The sequence below is a fragment of the Thunnus thynnus genome, chromosome 13, assembly GCF_963924715.1.
Source record: "Thunnus thynnus chromosome 13, fThuThy2.1, whole genome shotgun sequence".
Lineage (NCBI taxonomy): Eukaryota > Metazoa > Chordata > Actinopteri > Scombriformes > Scombridae > Thunnus > Thunnus thynnus.
The window spans coordinates 14,690,173-14,710,685 of record NC_089529.1 but is presented as its reverse complement, the minus strand read 5'-3'; the positions used below and the strand labels follow the sequence as shown (position 1 = coordinate 14,710,685).

General features: G+C 41.1%; 1 protein-coding gene across 6 annotated transcripts in view; it reads left to right on the top strand.

Moving 5' to 3' along the window:
- The window catches only part of LOC137195655 (rho guanine nucleotide exchange factor TIAM1-like), a 76,933-nt gene that overhangs the window by 43,102 nt on the left and 13,318 nt on the right, over positions 1-20,513 (top strand). For 3 of the 6 annotated variants that reach the window (XM_067608185.1, XM_067608186.1, XM_067608184.1), the window contains 9 exons: positions 1,351-1,536; positions 4,924-5,070; positions 5,317-5,391; positions 8,701-8,871; positions 10,015-10,119; positions 11,114-11,195; positions 12,393-12,479; positions 14,855-15,067; positions 16,240-16,373. In XM_067608185.1, coding sequence (XP_067464286.1) covers positions 1,351-1,536; positions 4,924-5,070; positions 5,317-5,391; positions 8,701-8,871; positions 10,015-10,119; positions 11,114-11,195; positions 12,393-12,479; positions 14,855-15,067; positions 16,240-16,373 — 1,200 coding nt within the window. The other 3 variants (XM_067608189.1, XM_067608190.1, XM_067608187.1) reach the window with 3 other exon arrangements.

Sequence of the window (20,513 nt, the reverse complement as noted above, 5' to 3'; positions counted from 1 at the left end):
AGATTAAAGCTGATGTATGTACAGTAACATCAGGCAAGGTCAAAAATCAAAAAGTCTTTTTTCATATTATTGGGCTGCAAAATAGTCGTATTTTATGTCCATGCGATGCTGATATGAACCAGGTTTGTGATCTCATGTGTGGAGCATCCTACTGAGTGTCTTTAGCACCCAGTTAAGTTGAAAACACCTAGGGAGCTTAACAGATGCACCACTTCGTACCTTTGAACTGCACTGACGCTCTCACACACACTGAAATCGCAGCACTAAATCATCTTTACTGCATGCCGTCATCCGGTTAAAATGTTCTCAAGAAGTACTCGCAACCACAGATGTTTTCAAATATTCCGACTGGTGCTCATTTATGAACGCATGCAAGTGCAGCATAATGCAGAATATTCATAACACATGTCGAAACACACGCAGCGCATACACGAGCAGGCAGGTGAACCGGAAATCTCTCTGCTAATCCTTCTATATTTAATACCTGTTTGGAAACAAGCCACAGCTGGAACTTTTCATGAAACACAGTGTATGGCTTTAGTACATCTTAGTCCATGCATGTCTGGAGTTGTTGCTGAATGTTAAAAATGTAAATTGTATGTAAACATTGCAAGAGAGCTTAAGAATGTGTGCACAAACAGCAGGCTTCCTTGCGTGAGTAAGCCTCTGTGTCTTTGTATGTGTGTGGCATTCGATTGATAGTCAGTCAAGGAAAGCCATATTACATAAAAAAAAGTCACCAGGGAGTGGTTAATATCAGTCATGCAGAACGCTTCTCATTTCTATGACAACACTGGTATTTTCATTGCCAACTTTAAAGACACATTAACTAGAATTATGTAATCAATAATCGTTTTATGTTGAATTTACGATTCAAAGAAAGATCTGTTGTGTTCATTTGCATTAAGCTGTGGAACAAATAGGTAAAGGGCTCAATTAGGGAAAGAACAAATGCAAATTAAGTCTATTTTGTGTTTCATTGCGAGTGTGCGTGTGCTTCACCTCCCACGGCCCACCCTGTGATACATTGTACATAGTGCAGCAGGTTGGCGACTGGTGGGGGTTGTGCCGGTGAGTAATACCTCTCCACAGGGGCTTCTGCACTCCCACGCCTCACTCTTCCTGGAGCGACCAAATAACCACCTCACTCAGAATGATCTCTTATGCATATTTTATCTTTTTTTTTTTTTTTTTTTTATCTTCATCACTGCTGTGGTTTTCATCAGTGGCCGACTGATGAGCCTCAGAGCCTTTCCATAAATAATTCTGGATCTAATCAGAAAAGTTTGCTTATGTTGCATAATCACAAATCCATCCCTTTCACTGTTTTCCCATCTCTCCCTCTGTTAGATCTTCCTGTGGGAGCAGAACTTGGAGCGGTTTCACATGGATCTGTTCCGCTGTCGGTGCTACCTGGCCAGCCTGCAGGGCGGCGAACCCCCCAACCCCAAACGCCTGCTGGGCTTTGCTTCACGTCCCACCAAGCTGGCCATGGGTCGACTGGGCATCTTCTCTGTCTCTTCCTTCCATGCTCTGGTAAGATTACAAATGCCCATGCACACATTCACACACACGTTTTTAGTACTCGTGGCTGACTCCTCATTCCAGCTGTCTCCACAACCTGCTGCAATTTTACTCTTAAACCTAATCGGAGCTCCTTAATCTGAAACTCACAACTTTGCCCCATGTGTCTCTACACGTTCAGTGCATGTGAAGTTTCCCGATTGCCGACCCCCAATACCAGCCCAGCTTGTAGAGTGGGTGTTTTTATCTGGCCGTTAGAGTGAGTGTCTTGTCACATACAGTACACCCACTGAAAGCAAGAATTTCTGCTTGCCTGACAAATGTGCAAACTAATAAACACGTATGTAGCCTGGGGTTAAAACACACTACAACTTAACATTAGGAGCAATCAGGAATGGGGAAGCTATATAATGAACCCCCTCTCCCGTATTAGCTTTGCACACACGCTACTGTGTTAGCCCTGTACAGCTGTCCTGAAATAGCTGTGCAGATATATTGATATGATTCTGAGTGCCAACACTGGCCTAAAGCTAGCAAGGGTGTTACCCAAATTTTGCAGCTAAATATGGCCTTATTGTATCTCTCTGGAGTCAGAACATAAGTGTGCAGTCGCTGTGAATCAGCTGTCTACCTGGGAAGAAACACAGCTTTAGGTCACAGAAATACTTTAATGTTATATTTGTTAACACTTATATTGGCACTGGTTGTAACTTCAGGCTTGTTCTTTCTTTTAGCCCTCAGTTGTCTCACATTTTGTACTGCCAATAGAATCCAATAGATCTTTATTAGTAGTGAAACTCACTACAGCTGTAGCATATTTAGTGTCTGTTGGCATTGCTGGGTAACTACAACAGAAATCATCACCTCACTGCAGCATTCTTTCAGTTGTAGATTTGACTCTGACAGAGTGTTGAAAAATGTTTTCTTATTTCATTTACTCTGTGCGAAGTCATTTTGAATGCTGTTCTCAACTGCAACACTTGACAGAGAAATTAAGGCTGAAAATCGATGATATAACCATTTAACCCCAACCCTGACCTAAACCTAATTTCAACCCAAAACTCAAGTGTAACCTGTAACCTGTCTTACCTGAAAGTAAAGAGAAAAAAAGTTGTCCTTGCTTTGGAGAACTATACTCGTCATTTTATCTTTGCAAGGACACCTACACATGCCATCTTCACCTCATAACATTCAGATCATTCTCCTTACAGATCATACTCTTTACCGTCTGTCATCATTGCCTGAAACAAAAATGGAAACAAAGCATTCTGCCAATTTGTTCTCCTCTACTGGTGCTGACTGCTTTAGCCTGTGGCTAAGAGCCGAGTCATTCGCTCAGTGCTCCGCACCACCCTCTTATTGTCACCTTGAGCGCTCCTAGAATGTAAAGAATGAAACATAGATGGAATGATCTATATGCTGTTTTGTATCGGCTGTAAACTCTGCCAAACATCATCCAGGAAACAAAGAGCAGAGAGGAGAGAAAGTGGTGCAAACAATCTCTGTAGACCAGTTGGATACAAGCAGACCATCAAACCAAACACACACACACACACACACACACACACACACACACACACACACACACACACACACACACACACACACACATACAGACACATCAGAGGTTGATAGTGTTTTTTTTTGTGATTGGTGGATCAATATGAACTCTGTTAGTAAGCTGCCATCCCCGAGGCACTTTCCCACAAACAGGCTTAACACTCTCTGCCGACCCCCCCCTTTTCCTTTCACTGCCTACATCCTCACTTCCTTTGTCTCTCTCTCTCTCTCCGTCTTACTCTATATCCTTCTCCTTATCTGCCTTATTTTTCTCCCTACTGTCTGTCTTCACCATTTCCTCTTCTCTGTCTCACGCCATGTCTGTTTTTCCCATCTTTTTTGTTCATAATTAAATTCAATTTTCTCCCAGATTTGACTTTTTTTTATTAGATTAGTTGAATACTGCTATAAATAGGCATATTTTTGGGGCGGGATAATCATCTATTTGCCACGTGTACTGTATGAATGAACGAAATGAAAAATAAATAAATGAACAGAATAGGAGACAGAAGTTGGTAAATAAGTAATGAAATGGAAACAACATTAAAATTAACCAATTCATACAGCTGATGGCAAAACATTAACACTCTTCTTTTTAAGCTCTCAACTGTTTTTTACTGTCACAAAAGGAACATCTCAGTTTCTTTTTATCTTTTAATCTCCACAGTAACTCCTTGTATTCATCAGGGTTGTTATTATCCACTGCCAAAAGATAAATCATAAAATAGGCAGTAAAAAGGCCTCTTACGCGCTGCTTACATAAGAAGAGTCTTGGAGACAGTTTGACCTATTATGTTTGATGTGTGTGTGTCTCATGAGCGCTGACTGGTGAGAAGCCCATCATACGCCCACACGAGTACAGCATGTGCTTGTGTGTGCACATACGCACATGTGCGTTAAAGGATGTATTTCTGCGCCATATACTAAGGTCGGAGTGGTAGTTAAATGTGAATTAACCCAGAAATGTCAAGAGCGGTTTCCTTTTGCATGTTTACTAGGTCATTGAAGGAGACGAGAGGCTGGAAGTGTTCAGTATGCACCATCAGTATACGCTGAAAAGCTAAAAAATGTCTGTTTTTATGTGTTGGTGTGTGTATATGCGTGTGTTATGTGTATAAATGCAAGCAGTGACTCATAAGCCAAACAGACTGCAGCTCACATCAGTCAGTATACAGTTATAGTCTCCCAGTCCTGATTTTTTTCTTAGTTCATTCATTCACCTGAACAGAAACTCAACAATACTATTAAAAAGCATAAGAAAGAGATTAAAAATTGTAACTAAAATCTCTAATGGGAAACAGTTAAATAGCACTTTAATGCAATTGATCGGTCATGTGAAATGATTTCCAGTAGGCTTACGAATATGAAAAAATCAGACGCTGTTTGTATCTCAATTGTCTTTCAACACATTGAGAAATGACATCAATAAAAGCTGATGTGTCTAGTATTCCACAGGAAACTGCAAACGTTTAGTGCAATCATTTATTTGTTACGTTAAAATCTCTCAAATGCCTAATAGATACTGGATTTGATGGAAAGTTTTGTAGGCAATGCTACACTGAACTCTGAAACAGCAGGTCATTTAGATGTAAAGTAAGTGCAGCTTAAGTGCTTTGTAAGTGGATGAGGTTTTATAGTAACTGCAAAAACCTGAATCATTATCTACAGAGGAAAGACATAAAAGTCCAGATTAAATGAATTGTATAACTTATGAATTGCTCATTTATACATTAGCATGTTGATCAGTTTCTATGAAAATAACAACTTGGATAGACCATCTTAAAACTCTCCAAACCCTTTCTCTTTGATTGATGTTTCCTGTAATTATCACTGTCACAGGTTTCAGCTCGTACAGAAAGCAGCGTCAGGAGGCGGAGCCAGGCCATGCCTCGCACCTTCAGCAAACGTCGTAGCCGTTTCTCCTCCCTCTGGGGACTGGACACCACCTCCAAGAGGAAGACCAAGGGACATCCTTCAATCAACCAGGTTTCCATAGTGACACATCCATTGTACAAGCTGTTGATTACTCGATAGTTTTAGTATGTGAAGTGGTAAAACTATAAGATAGTAATAGTTTGAAGACATAGTCAGAAAGAGGTTATGTTTTGAGCTTTTTTGTTTGTAGGCTAGTTACGTCAAAAAATAACAAACAAACTTTTTCAGTGATAAAAGAGCTACTAAACAGTATTTAGCATGCAATACAAATTAATATATATATACAAATTTTTGCAGGTATTTGTTGATGGGATGGAGCCGGTGAGGAAACCATTGGAACGGATGTTTGAAGACTCCGCCAGTGAGAAATCTGTAAGATCTCTGACTTTATTGTGTCCTCCTTGACATAACGTAGATGTGTGTTATTTTGTTATATTGTTGTCTGCTCTCTTAATGTTGAAATTTGTGAAATAATGCTTGAAAGGTAGAGGTAAGAGGTAAGGTGTTGAGTACCGGTGAAAATATACATCTGCCCCTCGGCAGGCTTCTGGAAAGCTGGCCTATCAGAACAGAGTGGGCTCATTGGGAGGCGGGCCTTAAAGAGACAGGAGCTAAGTCTGCCTGTTTGAGACAGAGGCTGAACTGAGGGGCTGCATAAACGGCCAGTACAAGATTAATAAGGAGTTTTTTGAACTGTGAATCATGCAAAGCTACTCTAGTGGAGTCCCAGAATAAAAATATAGAGCTTGAAATGAGCATAATAGCTCCCCTTTAACTTTTAACTTCTTTAGCTCCTCTGAGGGCTAGATGACTCATCTTCTTTTTTCAATCGAAAATCTTAAAACACACACAAGTGGTTTAGTGTAACCTAATGTAGGTCTCAGCTTGTTTCTATTTCCATTGTAGTCCTTGCCCATCCTGCAACCAAAGCAAGATGACAAAGGCCACAACAGATACAGTGAATGTTTATGCCTATACAGTCATAACCTCCTGAAGGCTAAACACTAAGTTCCTTCTCCCTTTTAGTTTGGCATTCACTACAGAGAATCAGAGCCCATGTTGCTGTAGGCTAATTCCTTGTCATTGTTTGCCTTTCTCATAGCATTCTCATAAGCCAACATAAAAATCACTGGGGCAACTGATGAACCTTTGTACTTGTATAATGGGATATGGGCTTCTCAAGGCCCTGAGGGCCAGCAACATTGCTCTATTTTCCACCTCCTTTCACTTATCTGAGATCCTTTTGGTGCTCTGTCTTTTCATTTGGTGAGTTATCTGGGGGAAGCACAAAATCCCTGCACCCTTCTGCATCCACAAGCATTTCTTTGAGGTTATATACAAAAATATACAAAATACAAAATATACAAAAGGTCTTATACAACTGTAAAAGCTGCAGAATCGTGTCTTTCCTCAATATTATCAGATGATTGTAGAGTTTATTTGTGGTAGATAAACAACCCTTTTCATCTTCTACAGCTGTTCCTCCTCCTGCATCAGTCAACAAATTATTTGCTTCACAAGACTTTGCAGGACTGACTTGGTCTGTTTCTGCTTTTTCTTTTTATCCTCCCTACTGATTACTCTATGTCATAGCCGGAGATAATGCATTTATTCTTATTCTCTACCATCTTTTTAGCATGTCAGACACCATTTCCAGATCAGCGTTGACAGATTCCCATTTCTTCTTTTCATTCGCCCCAGGCAGTTCTAACTCTATCAGCATCATAGGCCATGGACTGGAGGGATATTTCTGTCTGCTAATCCCACCGAGACAAATGTGATCTGATATGTTCAGATCATTAGATTTCTGATGTTTCAACAAATTATGCATACATTTGCTACCAAAGGATAACAGATACACCACCTTGGCTCAGGTGTATCTGCTGTATTGACTACAACTTACAGCCAATTGCAAATAATAAATAATATCTTCAGGGAAAAAAATACATTATATAACTTGATTTCTGCACTGCCTCATCAGAGCCTGGTAAATGAGGAATTTATATGTACTTTAAGGAAAAATGTCCAATTACCCATGGGTTGTGCAAGGACAAGCATGCCAGCTGCATATTTTATAAGAACTGGTAGAATGCAGCAGAGTTGAGGAGGAGAGGAAAGACAAGTCTCTGTCTGAACTCAGCAGATAGAAACAAATTCTGCAGCACTAACCCACTCTGACTGTGGAGGCCCCCAGTGGCACCATGGGAGACTGATTTCCTTCTACCCACGCCCCAACTTCAGCTGGCAGGGTATGGGATGACAGTAAAGAAATGCATACTGCAGAAAGTAACACGCTTCATTTGGTAGTAAGAGAGCTGGAAACGCTGCATCAGTAGCAAAGATTTAAGTTTTCTCAATGAGCATCTCCAGCATGATTAGTTCCAAATGTTCACATCTGATGGCTTTTTAATTCTCTGTTTGTTCTGGGGAATCCCACTGATGGCAAAAGAGGGGGATGAGAGGGAAAGAGAGTTTAGTGTGCCGACTAGGACCCCCGCCCCCCCAGCAGAGGCATCCTAGATGGGCCAGGAGGGGAGCCAGATGGTGCCGAGCAGGGCTAGGGAGTTCAGGGAGTTGGGGGGAGGTACTAGTTATGGGCCTCCCGGTCTGTTGTCTGTCTGAGAAAATGTGTGTGCGTGTGTGTGTGTGTGTGTGTGTGTGTCTTTCATTGGAACCAAGTGTGTCTGTATTTTGTTTGTAAATGTTAACACGAGTGTGAATGTTTGTGCATAAAATAATGTATTTCTGCATATAGTCTGCTCCGTCTGTCGCCTTCTTTATCTCACTTTCTCTCTAACCAATGCACAGATTCACACACACACACACACACACACACACACACACACACACAGCTACAATACAGCCAAGTCTAAGTTCATTCAAACAGGGACCACCGGGCCAGATTGTTAACTGTCAGCAGATTGTATAGCGTGAATGAAAAATGGGGAGGAGGGAGAAGATGGAGTGATGAACAGATAGAGTAGAAGGGCCACCAGAAGGAGAGGCAATGATTAGTGCTGGGGGAGAAAGCAGCACGATGGAGGGATGAAAGAATAAACGGGTTTGTGGATGCTGTTACCTGATAGGAGGAGATAAGGTATCGGTGACAGACAGTGTGAGGTCGAGTAGAAGAGACGAGTGAAACAGAATGATAGGAGAGAGGCTGACATGGCTGCCAGATTGTCGGAGGTCAGAGTGATGGGCTTAAAGGTTACAGACTACGGTTTGAACAGAATGCACACAGCCATGAAGATTCAAGTGCACACACATACTATATGTAACACACACCCACACAGAGAGATGATTGATTGTACCAAGAGGCTCTCATCAACACAAATGAATTAGATTTTGTAATCAGATCTCCTGCTGCTTTCAGGCTACCACCAATTTCCATCATATTAGTCTAATCATTCATTCAAGTAAATCTGCTTTCTTCAGGGAACATGAAATAATTTGGAGGATCACTGCATGATTTTAGTGATTATACTAGTAGATAATAGAATATGGCTCTTTTTGGGGGGGGGGGGTTTCTGCGTTTTATGTGAAATGAAATCTTCTTTCTACCCATAGCTGAAGCTCAAGGACAACTGGAAGGTTTTCATGGTAACATTAAATTAGCTGTTTTCTGGCTACTCAAAGATGTATAAACCCTCCGTATGTGTGTGTGTGTTGTTTTTTCAGAAGGAGAGAGAGGGCTCAGTGAAAAGCCTTCCTCAGCAAAACGTAGACAGCGACATTTGGGTTCCTGATTACCTGACTCCCTCCTGGGTATGTCTCCCGAACAATCAGCCTGTCCTGGCCATCATACAGCCTGCTGAGACAGTGCTGGAAGTCCTGAGCACAGTATGCAAGGTGAGCCAATACTGACAGGAGGGCAACATTACTGGAGAGAATTTATGAGTTACGGGTCTTCAGGTTTCTATGAAGATGATGTGCATGCTGTACAACGTATTGTGCGTAAGGAGGAGAGGATACTATGCATAATTACACACCAAACATTATGCAATTTGGGGTGACAGGTGATTTACAATTTGCACAACCTTTTCTCTCTCATAGCCTTTAACTTTATTGCATGTAAGCCCGCGCACACAAATATAGTCACACATAAATACTACAACAAAACCGGTGACAGTCGAGCTGCTAAGCATGCAACAATTCATTTTAACAGCTTTTTCAACAGTCTTGAGGAACAAGTCTCATAAAATTGCACATATCTCTGTTGAGTTTAGAATACCACATTTGGTTACATAAGGATAATAAAATCTTGCCATTTTACAGTCTGTAGACAGCTCCATTCAGTTCAGGGTAACAGGAAAGCAACATGGATTATTAGATGCAAATTATCAGAGGTTAAGAGGTTTTCTTCTTGAATGTGAGTCCAAATATGGATCTGAGAATACCTGTGATGTAAGACTGTCTCTGGTACCTCTAAGAAGTGATTATTGTAGATGTTGCCTGAGCTCTCAGACTTTTCAAAGTCATTTTCTTACCTTATAATATACACTGCATATTACTGCCACACACACAGTCTTGTCAATTTTATTTCCACTTCATCTCCTCTTCTCCCTAATTGGTCTCAGCCAGTGACACACTGGAATAATGATGCCTAATGATACATATACGTTCCACTTAAAGGTCTGTCAAAACACGTGTATAAAGCTGATCGATGTGTGTGTGTAGGCGTTTTTTATGAATGCCATAAACATGTCACAAGGAACTGGAGCGTCTAATTCATGGCCCCTGTGTGTTACATGCATGCAGATACATGTGGATTACATACATGATTGGATGCATATATTTCTGCATCCTTTTGTCAGGGGATGTCATGATCTATAGAGAGTGGTAATGGTAAAGGGAATTAGCTTAAACGAACTAACAGGGAGAATAAAACACAGGTTATAGTTTTGTAGCAGCAGTTAGTGTGATTAAATATGAGAATGAATACATTTTTTATCTCTTAAATATGTATTTTTCCTCCTGTCCTATTGCCTCCAGACCCATAAGATAGACCCATCCGGCCACTATCTGCGTCTAAAGGTGTGGGTTGACAACCAAATGCTCTTCTATGTTCCTAAACTTGAAGAGGACATCTCTGATCTGGTGAGGAAACACACACTGTGGCGATAACTTGTGATGTAAAGGAGTGAATACTCCAATTTTGGAGTCTAGGCAGTCATATGATGAACCATGAAGCTACAATATTAATATCAACCATATGAAGTAATGAAAGATAAGTACAAAACAGTCATTTCACTGCATGTGTATTGTATTTTTTGTTGTATTGCAGTGTCAGCTGAGACACAACGTCCCATTTGGATTCAGGGGTCTTCACCTTATTATTAATTAATTTTTGTTTCATTTCAGGCAGATATAGATGCACGTTTCTGCATGTTTTTATGGCTCAGTTGCTGATTTGATTTGCAATCCCAGGATGCAAAGGAAGCACCATAGTATATGCTATGAATTATGCAAAATAGTTTCTGAGTATATTGTGTGGACAATGAACTGTACCAGTCTGTGTGTCTGTGTCTGTACCAATCTTATTATTCATATAAACAATCACTCTCATTGAAAAAGACCTCACCTCCACATTATTCAGCCTCTGTAAACCCCAAAACGAATTCTCTTTGTGACAGTGCTTTGTAGGTGATACACTGAACTCTGTCTCAAAGCGCAATCGTTGTGTAACTCGCGCTTTTCCTCAAGTGCTCTTTTATCTTCCTGCTTTGATCAGTGACTCATTTCATCCTCTTTCATCCTTACTCTTGATATTACATTATTATTTCTCCACAGTGAAGGGTATTACACACTGCAGACTTCTGTTTCTGTCTGTTATTTCATATACACAGCTGTGTCTATGCTCTCGCCCACTGTGAGGTCAACCCTTGTATGAGCACCCGCTCACTTCACAGACTTGACCTGGATTTTGACCCCACAACCTTCACGCGCAATTGCTCTGTTAAGGAGCCTGAATAATACATGAATCTATCCATTCTTTATTAAGAGCGATGACGTGACCTTGACCTTCGCCATCCAACAACACTGCTATCCTTCCATTTTTTGCCAATTAAATATAATTTTCTTGTTTTTGCAGCTCTACAAAGAGATTGAGATCAGTCCCAAAGCTACCAAGGTGATCCGCTTTGACAAAGCCGAATCCTGCTCCATCGGATATGGTAGGCTTGTCTCTTTTTGAACTACATGGACTCAGTCCCCCTAATACTCCTAAATTCTGTATCAAATTGATTTTGTAATCGACTTCATTGAGTCATGCTTTGTTGGGGACTAAATGGGGTGATCCAGCTTGAGTGCACTTTGTCTTAAGTGGATCTAATTGCTCAGCAGTTATGCTGCAGCAGTGCACACTAGAGGTCTTACGGGTCCAAAGTGTTGGACCCGACCCGAAATGTACCTGTGGAAAACCTACCCAAACCCGACATGCATAAATTGATTTTCAAAAAAGAGAGACCCAACCTGAGGGGGACCGGAGCACAGTTAGACCTGACCCAAATAGGCCTGAACATAACAGACCCAAACCAAAATGCAGTGAACAGAGAGAGAAGACAAACGCCGGCAGCATCCTGATGCGCTATCAATTAATTTGTTCAATTAAGAAGCAGCCACAGTGGGAAAGAGCAGCAATATTATATTAATAATGCCCTAAGAGCGAATGTAAAGTTATAGAAATGAAAACAATTTGTTTATACGCTTCAAACACAGATAACAATATAATCAAAATCACATTCCACCTCCTGTACCAACAATAAAACCTTGTGTAGCAAACTGGGTGATAGACAGACAATGTTCTAACCCATTTACTCTTCATTTTATTTAATATAAATTAATAATAAATGTCATATCTGTGAATCAGATTCCAAAATGAATTTAACAACATAAATCTTGTAGACGATTTTTCAATTCCCTTGTCAGAACCTTTTTCTCATCTTTGTTGCCTGTTTGCAAAAAACAGAAGCAAACAGCTGATGTTCCAGTTGGTTTTACCTCCTTGTTCTCTTTTTCCTTTTACTTGTTCCTCACGTCGATTCGCTTCACAGTTCACATTCACCTCTCACTCTTACACAACGTTTTCTCCCACAGTGATTGTGACATACCACATGATCAGAGCTGACACTCTCGGGTCCGTTCAAGTCCACTCGGGTATTTGACATAGGCCTATTGACATACAGACCTGAGACCCGCAGCAGTAAAAGGAGACCTGACCCAATTAGACTGAGTAGAATTTGGACTGACTTGGGATTTGAATGGAGCTGTGAAGACCTCTAGTGCACACTGTCAAATTGAGATATTTCAAAAAGGACCTAAGAGAATTCATGTCTGAATCTATCTCTGTGTCTTATTATCTATGTCTATAGGTTTTTCTGTGGAGGTTATAGATGAGGATGGGACGCAGCAGCTCCATATTACTGAAGTGAAAGCAGGGGGACTGGCCTCTGCTAAAGGTACACTTTTATTTTTATTTTTTTTTTGAAAGGAGAAAAACAGAACATTAGCATACCAAATATCATGTGTGTAGTGTACTGTACATTCAGTACATTCCTGAGAGTTGACATTCAAACATGAAAGACACAAAGAACAAAACAAAAATCCAGAACAATTATCATAATTGAATTTGAGTGCCATAACACCAGAGGTTATGTAAGGGTTATGTGAAAGTTGGGTACATATTTCTCTCTTGAGTTGACATTGCGTACTCAACACCCAAATACTTGACCTGAGAAACACCTGATGCCACATGACATCTTATCAGTGCATCTTTGTGTGACTGCATCGCATCAGCTACTGGGCAAACAAAGCTACGTTTATTTTGTTTGGAAGAGGAGGCTGCCTGTTTACTTAGGACAGAGCAGCAAAGAAATTTAGAAAAAGAACACATATTCTAGCATCATCATAAACTTAGAAAAGAATCAATATGTCCACATGATAGGAACTAGAAAACATAAAATAGAAAAACAGTAAAAAATTAAGTAGAAAAACATCTGGGTGCTTGCAGCAATACATATAAAAAGGTATGAATCACCCGTCTAGACTCTACATTTGCCCATCAGATGATTACTGTCTTTTATTCTAAAGAAGGTATGCCATGCCATAACATTAATGCATTACATTTTTTAAAAAAGACAGTGTCTGAGCTTTCCTCTACTTCCTGAGAGCAAAAACAGCATTCCTTTGTCTGCTGTTTGAACAGCCGGTTCTAGAGATCACCCCCCCCCCTCCCACTGGTCCCTATCTTTTAACGGAGCCAGAGAGTCCTAATGAGTGTCAGAAACACACGGCCGCTCTGTAGATAGAAAACTAATGTATAGAAAATAACATGCCCCACTATTGTGCCCCAGGGTTAGACCAAGGTTACTCAAGTGTGAGATTGTGTCCTCCACAGCATTAGCAATCTAAAAGCTGCTAGCTTAGCGAGGATACAGCTGCGCTGACTCTCCACCTCTAAAGGCGAGTAGAGATAGAGAAAGCTTGTGGCATCCAGACAACACAATGCATCTTTTTTGAAATATTACACTACATTTTGCTGAATCACAGAATTAAGTATGCCAGGCACAACGTTAGTAGGTCCACGTGTACGCTGGGATGAGCCTGTGTGTGCGTGCATGTGTTTTACTCAAAGTGAGGAGAATGAATGGGGAGTGAAAGAGATCACGCTTCAATTTCTGCAGGGTATATGGAGAAACCAGGCCAACACTGGACAAGGAGCCCCAAAGGGTCTTTTTCTATCTCTTTCTCTCTCCCTCACTGGTAATTTCTGCTTCCCCTCCCCCTGCAGAAGCACACACGCAGACACATACATACAACACACGCAGCCAAGCACACACACACACACACACACACACACAACAGTATATGGCCAGAGGGGTTATCTCTCTCTGTCCAATAAAGACTCTGCTACAGCTGACATTTCACATCCCAGACAACTAGGTCATAACTTAGGGCTAAATGCGTGCCTTGCGTGTCTATATATGTAACTGTGTATGTGCCTGCAAGTATCTGTTTATAGCATGCAGTGCATTATAAAAGCCATTTTACAGATTGTCTGCTGTTTCTATGTAAACTGAGACTGCAAGCCTGAAGAAAGGCTCACAAGCAGACTTGTGTGTGTGTGTGTGTGTATGTGTAGGCTCATGTGTGACTGTGTAAACAGGAGCAAAACCCTTTGTCTTCATTTCTCAATGAGGGCAGGTGAGACCGCTGTCAGACCTCTGAAACAGCTGTCACAACCAATCAGGTTTATTGGGCGAGGTTGGTTGCTAATTGGTCGGCTGATTGAGTGCTAATTGTCAATTAGCAGAGCAGGGGCACAGGTGGTCGAGGGGAGGGGCATGAGAAAAAGCCTCAAACTGAAGCTGTGTTCTAGTGAAGTCCATGTTTTCTTTTTCATATATAGCACCACATAGACTGTATATGTGAAGACAGGACAGGAATAGACATGCATTGCACTCTCCTTCTTAAACCCACCCAGTCTTGTTAGATTAGAATTTGCCTGAAGCGAACAAACATTGAAGGATGCATTTTTAATGTATTGGAACACATTAGAGTCCCAACATGTCTGATTAGACACAGAGCTGCTGTTGAGGAGTATGGCACTAAAGTTTTGTTTGTGTATATCATTTGTACACATTAGCACTCTTGAGTTGATGGCCCATAGGAAAGCTAGCATGTCGGATGGTGTCTTGTTGTTTGGCAACGAGCTGACAGAGACACCTCCCACTTACTGTGCGTCGCTTTCATGATCAGTCTTTTCTGTGAGCCACCTGCGCGAGCTGAATTTTACATTTCCCGCTTTGTTTTTCGTCCTTTTATTCTCCGCCAGGTTTGAAAGTAGGGGATGAGATCCTGTTGCTGAATGGTAAACCCGCATCCGCCCTCCAAATGGATGACATGAGGGCTGCATTTGTAAACCAAGCGTTGACCCTGAGCGTCAGCACTCTGCCCCAGCTGGACTCTTTGGTGCTGTGCTCTAATCCACCCCGGCGCTCCGATGGGGAGCAGGACCTAGCCACAGACATCTTCTCCCAGAGCCAAGGTAAGGCTTCCTGTTCTAGATAAAGTCGTGGATACATGTGATTTAAGTTTTTGTTATTATTTCTGTTATTAATGGAAAGTTTCATTTGATGATTAAGCCCCCAAGTGCTTCATGCTGTTATGTTCCTGTTGGTCCAGATGTTCGTGTTGGGAGTTAAAATCAGACCAAATGGGGTTATCCACACTGATGATTATTATATCAATAGCTTAGCTGCATGTCAGAAAGATAGTTTGATCTGTGGAACCTAAGTTGTTATTCATGATTCTTGTTTTGTATCATCATTCTCCCTATAAACCCCAACTTTGTATGAAGAGAAAAAAGGGGACAATGCAGATGGTGATGTATCTTTTTAAGTAGAGGGTGAACAGGGCGATCCGCTAATTATTCATGGATGCCGTCTGATAACCAACCTGCAGGCAGCCGCCAGCTTTCCTCTGACCTGCTCTTTTTATGCGTGCAAGGGCACCATTTGTATTCCTTATAAATTGGGGCTTGCAGTGCACAGGCTGACAAGCTGGCATTGTTTATACAGGGACTTGGAGTAGTATGAATATTAATATGAATCCTTCAGTAGTGTGAAGCTGTCATTGAGTAGGATATGTCATACGCAAAGGGTCAGACGGAGAGCAAAAACACTTGAGCAGCCAGATGGAGGTTATCGATGATATCATGCTTAAGAGTAGATGGGTGTGCACAAGAGGCCTTCAACACAGAGGAGACATTTAGGTGGAGATTTCTCACATATAAGGACCAATTTGATTGTAGAAGTACTAAGAGTTATAGTGTTGTTTTTATTGCCACTCTTTTCACCAAAACTCACAAGAAACATAAGGTGGAGACCCTACTTGACACAGCTGGATACTAGGAAAAGATGATATTTTTGGATTATATATTTATTATGATGGAAGGTTGAGGTAGTAGGGATGCCTACTTACAGGTTACCTTTTCAAAACACAGATGTTCTGTGCATGGAATTAAAAGAAATCTGGACTCTGAGATTTCTCTTTAAGTCCATCAAAGCAGGAAGTGTAGACAAAGAGAATCAAATGAATTTGAGCAACAATCGAGATGTGGATTTTACAAGAGAGGCTCTATCTGTAGCTCACACAGTTTTTACATAAATATATACATTCTTGTTCCTCAGTAAACCCTGCCTTTGTCTCTCTCTGTAGAGGACATCCTGGATGAGGTGTCAGGGTTGACAGTAGAGAGTCTAGATGAGAGTTTGGCGGAAGGACCTCGGCTGACCCTGCAGAGCCCCGGAGATCATCAGGAAGACAAGACCTGCACGGGGGCTGAACAGAAGGTAGATATGGCATGCAAAGACACAACTTTGGCCTCGTGTGTGTATACATATCAAACAGACACATACATGCAACAGAGCGGGGGATTAACAGTGTAGTTATACAAAGGATAGAGTATCATACACACCCGATCAGATGTATTGTTGCAGACAGAGACAAAGACCAGCAGCTTTGGTGTTGGTTTTCCAGTGTGTGTGTGTGTGTGTGTGTGTGTGTGTGTGTGTGTTTGTGTGTGACCTGCGGATCAGTACTGCTGTTTGAAGTGGCTGATTAGCTGCATTTTTTTGCGTTGCCATCTTTCAGCCTGCTGACAAGGTCATTTAGCTTCAGGGGCAGCAGGTTTCATTTCTCGCCATTTCTGATCTCAGATCTGCCAGAGAGAAAAGCAAAACACTGACATCAATGATCAACAATCTAACACAATCTGGATGTGTGTGTTTGGACAGAGTTTGAGAGCCCATATGTTTATGATTATTTAAAAAACCCTGTGGCAGGTTTTAATATTGTTCTAAATATTTCTTTACCCATGTCAGGTGTTGTGTTTTTGTTTTTTGTTGGGTTTTTTTGTTTTGTTTCTGTGAGGATATTGCTGGTACACAAAGTGGAAGTGAGCAAAAAGCTGGGACATTTTCAGAGGCCTCTTCTCATGTGATACTGGTGACCTTAACACAAAGGTCATCTGATTGTCTTTTTGGAACAGAAAGATCTGAGAAACACAAGTTCGTAAGTGGTCCAACACACAAACACAGCCGTTTTTATACGATTTCACACACATGCGACTGCTTTAAAACAGCTTTTTAGTAATTCAATTCAATTTCCAGAATGATTACGTGATGGATAATGTCTGTCGAAATCAAACACTGTTGATGAACACCGCAACCTTAATCATATTCTGACATAAATAACAGAATTGTTTTCATACAGCGTTTACAACATACTACATGAATTTACTTTTGTGGTGTTTTCAATAGCTTGTGTTTGAGTCTGTCTTTTACTCTTAAGTCCTGGATACGCACATGAACAGATGTGTATGCAACCTCTGATGTGTGTGTGTATGTGAGGAGGTGTGTGTGTGTGTGCATTTGCCGTACGTGCGTACTCTAGTGCACAGAGATGGAGACAGACAGATGAGTGAGAGAGTGAGTGAACAGCATCACTTTCTAATTATGTCTGGTCTTATCAGGGTCGGCGCAGTGATTGCTAGGATGCGCCGTGTGCCAGCCGGTCTCCCTTGGATATGGTTGTCACTTCCATTACTATAGCAATGGCTGATAACCAGAAACCACCGGAAACATTTTTTTTTTTTTTTTTTTTTTTTGGTACTTCTCTGTTGATAGCTAAGACACGAACAAAAGATGAAGAAAGGGTAAGGGACAACACTGTGCATTCTTGTGGATGTGTGTCAGTGAGCTTCAGGGAGGAAGGGAGAACTAATGGGTGAGGTCAGAGCTGGCTCTAGTCTAGACTCAGTCCTGTTGGACAGTGGCAGTGCTGTGACTCCAATGTGCCATTAGTAGTTGGAAGGAAAGTACGGGAAGATGAGAGATATACCGACAGATAGGGTTGCCGGGATGGCTAGATAGGAATGACAACTCTGCTTAAGTCTCTTTCAGTGTGCTTGACGTGTGGAAAAACGTCTAAACTTTACAAAACAGTTTGAACACAGTCCATAATTAACATTTAAAGGGCTTTTTGCTATTTTAAGCTCATATAAGCAATATTATATGCAAGAAGAAATCCATTCAGATCTATTCTGACACAATGCAAAACACAAAACGGAGCATGCGGTCTTTATATAACGCACTTAAAGTGTTTGAGTTAATCATTTTTACAAGTACAAGTTTTATATGCAGTGTTAACAGTGCCAGAGTAGAGGAAAGTCAGTGTAGCATTATTTCCACCAAGTGAGGGCAAATTTGTATATGCAACTGAAGGAAAAACAGCAGCACACAATGGATACTGTGTGTTTGTTCATCAACCAATAGTCTCAAGGTTTTTATACCACTAGATCCACATGAGAAATAATGTGGTCCCTTCGGAAGACACAGTGATGAATACTGCTTACCCTCGTCTGTAATGTCCCTTGGTGCTTTTAATGCTTAGCCATGTGCTTTTTTTTTATTGTCACAGGCTGTTCCACACAAATATAAGAAAAAAAAAAACAAAGCCCTGAAAGCAAGGTGAAATGGGACGAAACAGTACAACAGAACAGCACAGCCGTATGAACATACTGTAGCTCTGGAAGTCCATGATCTCGATCATCATCTCACCTTTCAGTCTCTCACCTCCTGCCCCACTTTCACATGTGCGGGCTGTTTTTTCTCTCTTCATTTCCTGCCGTCTGTCTTACCATCTCTTCTGCATCCTTCTTTTTTCTCTGCTCTAATTTTTTTTTTTTTCCTTGGCTGTTTGATTTATCGTCGTATTATATTTTGTCCCCCCCATAATTCAGAGCAACAATGTGACCATGTCCTCTCTGTATTTTTTTTTTCTCTTTGTCCTTTCTGATCATCCTGTCTCCTTATCTGTCATCCTTTTTGTTTTTTCATGTTCTTTCTTTCCTCCTCCACATCTGTCAGTTTTCCTCTAATGTCCTGCACTTCTTTACCCTCCTCCTCCCTCTCCTCACTAAACCCCTGCTGTTCATTACCATAAACAACATGAGGCTGCTGTTGGTTCTCAAACAACTCTGCCCGCTTAACTCTCCAGCCGACTGTGAGCTCTGACCTGAGCCTGAAGCACTTGGACGCTTCCTCTGTCAACAAAGACAATTCAAACTTGCCTCAAAATTCTCTGGTAATTTCCAAAACCATGTCATTTCTCTTTAAAAAAAAAAAAAAAAAAAAAAAAAGTGGTTGCCTTTTTTTTTTTTTTTGTTTATGATCACTCTTTTGTTTCCCCTCTCTCCTCTTTGGAACGGCCCCAAAGTGCCGAAGATCGAGTCTTACCTCATTTCACCTAGCGCCCGCGGTCACATGGCGGCAAGACAGAGGGAAAAAGAGGCAAAGTGGGACAATTTTAATTATCCCCACATTCTAATTACTTCATTCTCCGCAGTGTTTCACATCATTTAGTGGAGATAAATGAGTGTCTGGCTAGCCGGAGGAAACAGGGAGGTTCATTATTTTAGACAAAGCACAGAGCCACCTCCTCAATATGATAAACCAACCGGAGAATAAAACAGCGATTGCTTGGGATAACAGCAATAATAGAGATGACGGTGATTGCCAGTGTTCTCCAAGGTGTAGTATGTCGCACTGACAAGAGCTGGTTATAATTTACATCTCTATCAGTTTGGCTTAGGGGCAATTGAAATGAAAAATGCATTATTCAGTGTGTGAGGAGTTTGGGGTGGGGATGGAGGGGGGCAGTTTTCATCGAGGTTTGTTTTGATTGACTCCTGATGGTATAATTTTGGATAAACAACTCCTTGAATGCAGTGTATTTGTTTAATGCAGTTGCCGACTACTTAACATCTTATCATTTTTTTTCTTGCTGTAATCATTCTTCCTGTTCATACTGACCATTAGAGGATCCCCTCCAAATGCACTTAAGATGAGGCTTCAGTCGTCTAAGTTAGGCGAATAAAATTGATATTTTCCACAGTTCTGATCTTGATTTGTGTCTCAACGGAAAGCGTTTTTCATGTCCAGATACAGTCGAAGGACTGTAACAAAAAGAGGGAATTTGGCGCTAGAAAGACAGTAACTTTGAAAGTTATTATCTTGATTTGACTAATTTGGTTGCTGAAGCCTCATATTAGTTTTAAGTAAACTTTTAAATGCATTTTGCCATGGAGGGAGGGCTGTGGATGTTGTCCCCCATCACTTACATTGAAAGCGACATTACGAAGGGATCTCTTAATGGCCGGTATGAACAGGAGGAATGATTACTGCGAGAAAAAACACGTGTCAGTGTTCATATGGGCACCTGACTATTGTTTTAGGACAGACTTGGAAAATCTGTGAGCCTACAGCTTTGTCCAGATTTTGTTTTCTTTCCTGTCATTTCACAATCTTCCACTGGAGGGAGTACTGTGCTGATTCATGAAGCCTGCTGCACAACAAACATGTTTCTATTACTGAGCAACTAAGAACAGATCTGGTTTAGGAATGATTACTGATATTTATTGGATCATCATA